The sequence below is a fragment of the Haplochromis burtoni genome, unplaced genomic scaffold, assembly GCF_018398535.1.
Source record: "Haplochromis burtoni strain Fernald_Lab_line unplaced genomic scaffold, NCSU_Asbu1 Contig_186, whole genome shotgun sequence".
In the NCBI taxonomy this organism is placed as follows: Eukaryota; Metazoa; Chordata; class Actinopteri; order Cichliformes; family Cichlidae; genus Haplochromis; species Haplochromis burtoni.
In genome coordinates, this window is record NW_024582547.1 from 319,432 (window position 1) to 330,215 (window position 10,784).

Genomic DNA, 10,784 nt, shown 5'->3' on the forward strand with positions numbered 1-10,784 from the left:
ACACACACACACACACACACACACACACACACACACACACACACACACACAGAGTATATCAATATCTAACAAAGCATGAATGCTGATGGTGCTTTGTACTAAGTTAAAGTACTAAACTCAATATTTGTTCTAATTACTGTAGGCAGGAATGTTTTTACTCTGTGTGTGGATAGTATTTTCCTGCTGCTGTATTATCACTCTTCAGAAACAAATGTCTTTTCCTGCATGTCAGTTTGTCTTTTCATAGCAGCGTATGACCAGTGTGTAGCTAATTTAGTTAATTATGACCCTGTTCCAATTGGGGGGACACCCGTAGATGAACCTCTCCACAGCCTGCTCTTCAACATTGTTGAAGCAGTGTGGGGTCATCTTGACAGAGAACAGATTTGTATATATTTGGACCAACTTTGTCTTATAGCATAGTGATTAACATTTGCTTGACAAGCAAAAGGTCAATTGTTCAGTTCCAGCCAGAGACAGAAATCCCCTTTGGGGTCGAATCAGAATCAGAAGTATCCAGTATGAAACTCCTCCAAATGAAGCATGTGAAGCTGCCCGCACTGGCAACCCCTTTGTGACAAGGGAGGACCTAAAAATAAATTCTCCTGTTACTCAAGAGGATAAGTGACTTTGCCCTTTGCTGGGCTGAGAGAGGTGCCAGCTGCAGCCTGAAACCTTCACAGGGGCGTGGGTTTCTGGCTGGGCTTTAGTTTCTTCTGGTCTTCTGTAGAGATTATTGCCACTGTAACGGTGTGCCACCAGATATACATGTACCATCGCTGGGATCTGAACCTGAAAGTGCAGGTAGTATATGAAGAAGGTGAACTCCTTCCTTAAACACAAGAAGAGCGCAGGTTCACAGCTTTGTCATACCATCTCACAATGATGTTGTCCTGCTTTTCTCTGATGTCTAAAGAGCCTCTTCCCTTTTTCTTCAAATCTTTCTCATCCATTGTGTTGCAGTCTTTTACTCTGCTCATTCAAACTTTTCATGTTATGTTTTGGATTCCTCTTTTTTTCGAGTGTTCCACCTGTAAAAGGGAAGAAAGTAGCTTTCTGCAAAAACCTTGTGATTTTATTTTTCCTGCTGGAAGAGCTGAGGCCATTTTTACACAGCATCTCCAGTAGAACCAACATCAGATTTATTTGTTCTGGATTTTCTGCCCCTTGTAACAACAAATCAAAGTAAAAAAAACACAAATACTTTGTCCTGTACGTCTCCGCATCTTGAAAATCCATTGTTGAAGCTTTGCTGGCATGTTAGATGCGTAAATGTTTTTTTAAGTGAATCAGCATCAGGACTTTTAGGAATCTGTCTCAACACATCACTTCACAAACAGCAAAGCGCTTTGCCTTCATCTCCCAACAAACTCGTACACTGGGCAGCTGTACTTATCCCATGTGCATGTACATACCCAGAATTTGCTCAGTTTCCTTAGGAATTTTGTTTAATGACTTTCTTCTTTCCACACACTACACATGTTTGTTTGTTCTGTTGTTGTTGTTTCTTGTAGCATTTCGTATTCACAGAATTTACAAAATGCATGTATGGTGCTCAGACAAGTCTGTCATCTGAATCGTCCTCAACACATTCCACAAATTCAACATCTCAAAGTCAGGATGTTTTTCTTCTTCCACTGATACTCTTTCCTTTGCACTTTGCCTCTTGCTGAGTGCTTCGAGGTCAGTTGGTGTGTGATCTGGACAGTTTAGGTGTGACATGTGACAAATACTGGATGAAAATGGGACGCCGTCCCACAAAAATGTGTGACCAAGCTGGTGATCAGCATGAGGAGGTTGCAGCCTGTGTCAGCTGTGTATGGTTCCTCCACATGCTACTGAAGGCCTTTATTGTTAAATGAATACATTAAATTGTCAATACAGTAAACAACAACAAACAACACTCAACAGCAGAATAACTGTTTGGTACTGACAGAGAAGCTTTAGCGAGGTTTTCATGGGAGCAGCCCACATTCACTGCTCTACTCACTCCTTACAAATGTGGCACCATTTCAAGTGCAACAAAGTCTCTCCAGTTGTTTACGATTTATTGTGAAGAACTATTACTATAGAGCAAAGGAATAACTGACCAAACAAAAGTGTCCTTACTTGCTTTGCTACGTTTGTTCTCCACCTGCGTTACAGCTGCTTCAGTGTTTTCTCTCAGAGAGGTGCAGCTCCAGAAGGACCCAGGACACCGCAGCTCAGTATTCCAGCCTTTAGGTAAGGGATCTGACCTCAGTGCAAAATCTGGCCACTTGTTGTTCACATAAGTAACATTTATAACATTCAGTCTTTGTGTTTTCTTCATATTGGTCACAAGAGAAAAATTTCCTTCATTGTTAATTTATCTGATTCTAAAAAAACAACTTTGTTCTTGAAATGCTGAGGTGTCTGCACATGTACTTTGTCAATTAGCAAAGCACTCTGAGAGGCCAGCATGCCTTGTTTGTTTATTCTAATGCAATAAAATTGCCACTCCAAAAACTCTCAGGGGAACTGAAAGACAAGTAAAAGTAATAAAGCCCTCTCTACTTTTTCATTTCCTGTTCTTTTATTGGAAAGTAGGCTCAGCTATTGTGAGATTTCTACTACTCTTTAATCAAACTAATTAATGTTAGGTTGAGAGATTCCTCTAAGGAAAAAAACATGAGTCATTCTTTCTTTTAAAAATTGCTTTAATTTGTTTGAATTAGTCAATAGGGCTGTTCGATATAACGATATATATCGGATGATGATATAAAAATATCTATCGTTTCATTTTACGCTATCGTTTGTTTCGTGGTGTCGCAAAATAAACTCTTTACGGCAATATTTTTTCATCGTTCTGATGGTCACTGTAGTGGCTATATTAATTTCTTTAAGTTCTCTCTTTCTCTTATATTTAATATAACCACACTACAGACAGACAAGCGCCTGTTTTTATGCGTTGTCGTTAGCAACAACAACGGTAACACCATCTCGTGTCTGCTTGTTTGTTCCACATAAACCTTTCACAATAAAGCTCAAGATCCTGTTGAGATTTTTCAAAATAAACTGAATCACGTGAAAGAGCAGATTATTTACAGATGAGAAGTTAAAAAAGTCGCCAGGTGCTAAAAAATAAACCTTAGACTCAAACGTTAGAACAGGCTTTTCCCCGCAGCACGCCGTGTAATAAATACTCACAATGAAAACGGCGACCGTTACAACTTATGTCTGAAAATGTATCGTTTCATGCATCGGTTAAAACACTCGACTCCAGCTACATGACGCGCAGCTGGAAACGCTTCACGCAAGACGAGCTGCCCGAGATTCACAGAATTTACAGAAAATGTTACATTTTTGTGATTTATATCGTTATCGGGACGATAGAAGTCTTATATCGGGATATGAGATTTTGGTCATATCGCACAGCCCTATTAGTCAATGCCAACTACAAGTGTCAACTTCAATTACAGGTCGAGGAAAGAACCGAAGACAAAGCATCTTCTAGAGGTCGTGGAGAGGATGAAGAGAGAAGACGGCGAGGAACTGCCTTTTCAGATCACAACACCAAGGCCATCGCAGCTCAGCACATTCACAGCATGTTCACCTGCACGGACAAACACGCACTCATTTCCATGGCAGCTGACCGTGGAGGCACACAGAGTTTCTGGAGACAAACTTGTATTGCACTTGAAATACCTTCTCTATTCATACATATTTGCACACATTTGCACAATCAGCTACACTGAACATGCTGCCGTGATGTAACTGGACACATGAGAGATTCATCCTCCCGACACGCACATGCATTTCAGCCTAAGAAGAAACGGAGCACTAAATGAAACGCTCTGCTATGCTATACTTACACAGGCCTGCTTTACATAGTGTTCAGAGCACACCCAGGGTTCTAGCCATTCAAAGTAGCTGCTATCACAACTGGAACAATGGATACAGTTGCAGGTGTGCGTGTCTTTGCCCTAACAGAAATGCAAGTATTGCATTATGTGTTGAGTTTGTTCCAGGTCAGTTGGTTTCTAAATTATTTTCTGGTTTTATCTTACAAAACTTATGGTCTAACACTGATATGTAGCTTAAAGACACAGTTTGGCAACCAAGGACCCTTATGAATCCTAATTCTTTTCTCAGCTTAACAGTGATTCACCAGGGATTTGTAGTTTGAGGACAGGGTTAAAACTTATACACCACCACTACCCACAGAAAAGGCTGACCAGAAACCAAAGAGAATAGTCACATTTTTTTCTGTTACTTGGATTATCGATTTTGTGATGTAATTTGTTTAAACATTGTGTAAATATATAGTTAATATTTTATTGTCACACACAAGATGTTCATATCATGTTTTTAAGCCCCTTTGCTTTGCTAATCTGAAATTTAAAAAACTGTAATGTTAGATATAACTCTGGGTGCTGCTAGGCACTTGCTCAATAACGGACTCGTATGCATTTGCAAAGTGTTTTGGCGAACTGATGAGGCAAAAACATTATGTGGCTGACAGAAAAACACTCAGTAAGGCTTCATGGTCATTCATTACTTTGCATGATGTGCATTCGCTAGTGACGGTTAGCTATCCCAGCTAGCTAAAAACTTATTCCAAATCCCACTGACATTTGAAATTATGCTAATAGCTAAAAGTTTATTCTGGAAGGGCATCTTTTAAAATGGCACATTATAGGCACACAGATATTAAATTAGATATTTGAAGACTGATATAATAGTATTGCTCAATAATCAGTCTGTTTAACAGTGCAGGGTTGCATGGAAGTTTTAGCATGTAGTGGTCAAACCATGTTCAGTTTCTGTGTTTACTGTGTGTTGCAGAAGGCGTTGATGCTCTCTTGGCTTTGTAATGAATATATACTTGTAGGTGCTGCTTTCAGTCTTGTGAGGTGCTTCTCTGCACCTGCTCACCTGACCAAGGATTCAGCACGGCACTAATCTGAAATGCAGTTGCAATTTACTTACACTTTGACAGCACAGTAAATGGGTTTAAATGGTGTGAGTTGCATTTGACAGTTGATTTTTACCGCTCAAGTTTATGAAAAGCACCTGTAGAATTGGAAAATTAACTTTAAGTGTTATATTATCGAAGTATTAGGGTTGCTAACAACAACCTAAGATATTTTGTTATTAAAATATTCTTATAGGGAAACCCACAGATCCAAAATCATTTTAAAATTCACTCATGGTCATTTTTAATTGAGTATGAGCCTCTGTCCCATAGTTACAACTGGAGGTTCAGCTCTTCATGAACAATATGGCAACCGTGTTGACACAATGGTCCAATGAACCAAGCATTGCAGCATCTACATGTATATACCTTATCTCAACTGTTGTTATTGAACAGAATGGAATCGGATGTATTGTGATATTACCTCCGACTTTCTTAGGCCCCAGTGTGGCAGCTATGGGTTACTGTTATCATATAACAGTCTTGAAGTTGTAGGCATAGCGTCACACTGCTCATTTGCAGTACCTCTGCCGTCACGTAACAACCACTGAAGCTACCATAAAATCTGACTCTGTTGTGAATATAAACCTGGAAACTGGATAGACTCGCCTCGCTACAGTGCCCGTGTCTCCTCGTTGTGGGGTAACATTCCTTACAGTGTTAACAGCTGACTTTCACACCAGTTTTTTGAAGTTGCCTTAGTAAACTGTGCATGATATTTTAGCTTGTGAAGAAATTATATTTGCTTCAGTGTATCCAATGTGCTAGGAGGCATTTATTTTGTGTATGTAAATAACTCACTATGGGTGTATGTATTTTTGTAGTTTCCTATTTGCACAAGCCGGAAGTGTCCTCTGAAGCCTGTTCCCCTCCCTTTGTGTCTTTCCTTACACGGTTCCAAAGTATGACCCCATATTTTACCAAACCCCCCATTCCTAAACCAGTGAATGGAGAAAATATGCCCTGTAGGTACTTTCTCGTATCAGTTTAATAGGGGTCACCACTACCCTTCATAATTTGCACAGCCTGTTGTTAGAGAGCAGCTTTTCACAGTAGATTCACTAAACAAAAGCACATACAGTGAGAAGTACACTCATCTGTTAATAGACAGGTGAGAATTTCACAACTGTGTTTTTAATAGTTCCCATGTGATCATTTGAGCCAAGAGCTTATGTGTATGTCCTGTTCAATGAATATTATCTGGAGACAAAAGTGATAATGGCTTTTGGATATTGATACTCTCCTCAATCCTTAATTTGCTCTGACATCTTGCCTGTCCTCTTCCTTCTTGTTCAGTGCTGCTGAGGTATCCTCATTAACACCTCTGAGGTGTTGAGGCAACTGAGGTATTATTAATAGTTTTAGATACACCGTTTGGTGCCCTTGGACACATCATCAGTGATGTAACCTGAGGTCATGGGGGGTTTCGGGTCTCTCCATTGAAAAAGAAGATTCAAAGTCTAAGTATGTGATCTGTAGTAAAAAGGTCCATAAAATATGTGAAAATCTCAAAGACCACTGTACTCGGACCACTGCTCTCCTGCCTCGCGGTATGTGGTCACCTCTGAGCTAAAGCGGTACTGAGTAAGCACTGGTTTTGAAACTTTCAGGGTGGTGCTTACACCGCTGAACCTTGCAGATATATTAGTTTGTTTTGTCTGTAGTTACCAGCCCGGCTGCCTTTGTAAGAATTCAGCTCTGTATGTATGAGAGAGACATGAAAAAGTTCCTCCTTCCTGTTTTTTTTTTTTTTATCCTTTTGCATATCTGTCACACTTACAGGTTTCAGATCATCAAACAAGTTTTAATATTAAAATATTAATATAATATTTTAATATTAGACAAAGACTGATCCAAACCCAATGTAAGGTTTATGTCACAGCTTGCTAACAGTATCAATAATTACAGTTGTTTCTTTAATGCTTAATCCACCAGTTTGTGCAATATATTTAATCAAAATCATATTTTTAATACTACAGTGTGGTAATTGTCATTATCTATGAACTTTCAAATTTACTATTATACATAAATCCAAAAAAATAAAATAAAAAGCACATCATTATTATTTTTGTATTAAGATAAATAAACTAAATTGTTATAATTTTTTGCTGATATTCAAGTACAAAATTAGTTTTGGTGGTTGAATGCTACACCTGATTGATGTCTGATTAAAGTCCAGTGTCGGCTCAAATTTGAGTATAAAAACATGAATTCAGTAATAAATAACAATCACATTTTTAGTTTTAAACGTGTTTTTAACAGATATCTAAAATATCTGTTTTCTAGTTTTTATGAAAGGTGGTCTAAAAAATTGGTAAGCACTCTCCATACAGTAAATAGATACAGGAAGGCAACCCAGCAGCCTTTGTAAGGCTTTTGGTTGGGAGACCAGTCATTGCATTTTGAGCAGAATGGCTCTAAATCACTGCTGTGTATTCCAGACAACCAGTGTGGTCGTGCTTTAAACTTGCATAATTTCCTAAGGCCAGCTGTGAGCAAGTCCTCTAGTTGCAAAAAGAAGTCCAGTAGAAGTCTGTTGCTTAAGCCTGTGATCTCAGTAAACACTGTCCCCATCAGCCTATGCTAGTTCATGTTCTAAATGATGGTCCCTGCTAAAGTGAAAAGGAAGAGCAAAGCTGGGAATGCTGTAGGGCTGTGACTGATGTGTTGCTATTGTATAAGCTTCACGCATTACAATAACCTGAGGATTATGATGGACTGTGAAGTGGATGGGCTACTATGTCACTGGCATTCTGGTGTACATGTGAGTCTAGTTTTAATATAATTTTAATGCAGAGTAACTGATGTCACACCATGTGTTATAGGTTGCTAATGGTGGATGGTTGTGTGCTGTTTTACTGATGTCAAGGACAGTTTGAATTCATCCTGGCTGCTAAAGAAGACCAACCCTTGATTTTTATGTTGCAGTATTGGGTATTGCTGCACATCTAATGTGAACAGTCTCACAGGCTGCAGTAGTTTTAACATGCCAAATGAGGCGTTGAGTGGGGATGGCAATTCCAAGAGGCTGTAAAAGCCTTTTTGGGTGAGTGTAGATATGTCCTAATGAAATCTACTGCCACTCCAGTTGTATTTTACTTAGCTTGAATAGATAAATCAATCCACAGATTTACTGGCTATGTGTGCTCTCTATCCAAGTGCAAACAAACAAATGTCACTTTAAAGTGCTCATAGAGGACAGCAGTAGAGAAGCAGAGAGCTGGGTCCAAGTGTCCTTAAGTCAAGCACTGAGCCTCTAAAGCAGGTGCTTGCTGAGCACCGTCAATGGGGTTACGCTTGTATATGAGTGAAGAGACAGACGCCATTCAAATTTTTTTCTACCTCTACAAGTGGGTGAATAGAATAATGGTACAACCATCCCAACCTCTGTTCACCTGTCAGCGTGTTAGAGCAAAGATAGACACCGAGGAGAGGAATTCAGGGCCCACCTGCAGGGACTTCAGATGGATGTATCGCTGTAGACGTTACACTTCCAACCTTCCCCTCCTCCTCCCTCAATGGCAGAAGTATTACTGTGTGTTTAGTTGTGGTAAATGAAGCTATTTTAAATATTGTAATAAAGAAAAAATAAATAATATATGTATTTTAACAGATGTTCTCATTTTTCTCAGTGAGTTTTATGATGTTTAAAAAAAGCGGAGCTCTTAAAATAAAAATAAAGAAAAAAAATGTAGATGACGTCTAAATGTTTTATAAACGATGAGTTTAGATTTTGTATAAGATGTGATATTTTGTGGGATTTGTCTACACTGTTATACAACGAGAAATTGAATGTACTGTGACCGCCATAGGCATAAAACTGATTGAATAATTGCTCAATTAATGAATCAATAAACTGCCGAAATTGTGGAGAAAACTGGTTCCAGTCTTTTTGTGTACGTTTACCATAATGCTGCTCTTGGTGGACACGATACCAAGGAGAAGAAGTAGTAACTCAGATGAACACAAGGTGGTGCTACTGGACAACTACAGGCTGTTTTTGCTGGATGAATGAAGAGAACACAAGGACAGTGACAGCTCCAGTAATTTCAGTTAACAACAATTAAACTCAGTTGTTATTATCAGTTAAGGTAAATATTGGAGGACCAGAGAACTGACTGTGACAGATAAACAGGTCCAGAGAGTGTCAGTGTCACAGGCATAATGAGTTTGTAGACCTGTAAACTGCGGCAGGAATTCAAAGAGTTGATTTAAAAGAAACAAAGACCAGACAGATGTTGTGCAGAGACGCAGGATGTGGCCACAATCCAAGTCATTCCAGAGTGTCAGTGAAACATAGAAGTCATATGACGCTCTGGATATGTTTGCAGCTTCTGTAACTGGCACAGATGGTGGCAGCAGAGAGACGCATGCAGAAGTGTGCAGACAGAAAGTAATTCCTTAATTCTCACTTTTATCCCACAGCCAGACGATGATCTGAAAACACCCATCAACCACAGTTTTTATTCCAGTATAAAACAGGAAGTGTTAGAATGGTTAAATCAGTCAGAGGTGTTGTAACAACAATAAAGAAACGCCCCGGGAAGAAAGCTTTTCTGAAGCAGATGTTTAGTTCTGTCAGTAGTCACAGATTTAATGGCATCATTGTATCGACAGCCTGTGCGATAGAGTTGTTTCACTTTTGTTTGCCATGAGATTCATCTGTTAGCAGAGTCAAGATCATCATTACTGTTTGTATGAAATAACAATTTATATGCATTTACATGTATAGAGTTATGAAGATCTCTGCTCCTTTTTATCCTCCATGCAGTACAAACCAGTCCTGCAATTCAATTCAACTTTATCTATATATCACCAATTCACACCAACAGAGACATTATATTGTAAGGTAAAACCCTAAAATGATAGAGATAATCAGATGAGCAATTACTTGGCAACAGTGGGAAGGAAAAACTCTCTTTTAGCAGGAAGAAGCCTCAGGCAGAAGCTTCTTCCTGCTCTGCGAGGGGAAATCAGAGAGAGACTGAAGAGAGCGGGGAGAATGAATTCGTTTCTTAATGTAGAAACATCCGACTGTGCCCTGTATGCCATGGAAAGCATCGTAAATGAGCTATTATTTAAGGAGTTTAACAGTTTACCTTTCAGCGTCCACAAAGTCTGTGGCAACCCTTGAAGAATCAGGGTTAGGGTTTAGGGGAGGTTAATATCCCCTCTTTTTACAAAATCTTCACCCGTTTGAAAAATGGTAAACCTTCAAGGCCAAAATGAACGTATGATGCTTCATTTGAAAGACACATCTTTTATAGTTACACCCTCCCACTCACAAACCCTAAAGCTAACCCTGAACATGTTACTGCTACGCATGTCTCTCAGTAAAGGAAACAATGCATTTCCACCGGAAACTGAGGGAACTGTTTCACCCTGGGGACCTATGGCTCAGATTTTTTGTTGGAAGAAATATGAGTGTAAGAAGTCCACATATAATAATAAATAAACAAAAATATTATAATTATATTTCACCAATTACTGTTCTCCTTCAGATTTTCCAAAGTCATCCAGCGGGCCAGATTAGAGTCTTTGTGGACTGTTTGACACCACAGCACTAGAGAAAGCTCTAGCTTAACCTTTTAAGTCATATTTGACATTATGTAGTCTGTGTAGGACTACAGAAGAGAAGGAAGATACAATTAAACAGTTGAGACAAGATATTGGACGACCTGCACAACTCTGAAATTGATCATACATCGGATATCGTATCTGTGTTGTAGAGGCGAGAACACGCCGCAGCAGCTGTAACTTACTTTAATAAAAAATACCTGTGTTAAACCTGTAATTAGTTCTTAATTTGTAGGTGAAATATTTGAGATGACATATTAAAATAAAATTA

General features: G+C 39.0%; 1 protein-coding gene across 8 annotated transcripts in view; it reads left to right on the plus strand.

The window, feature by feature from the left end:
- cdk18 (cyclin dependent kinase 18) overlaps positions 1-8,813 on the plus strand; it is a 56,230-nt gene extending 47,417 nt beyond the window's left edge. For all 8 annotated transcript variants that reach the window (XM_042225877.1, XM_042225878.1, XM_042225879.1 and 5 more), the window contains 2 exons: positions 2,146-2,223; positions 3,441-8,813. In XM_042225877.1, the coding sequence (XP_042081811.1) occupies positions 2,146-2,223; positions 3,441-3,475 (113 nt within the window). In that variant the 3' untranslated portion in view covers positions 3,476-8,813. The remainder of the gene's footprint in view (positions 1-2,145; positions 2,224-3,440) is intronic.
- Positions 8,814-10,784: the final 1,971 nt, after the last annotated feature.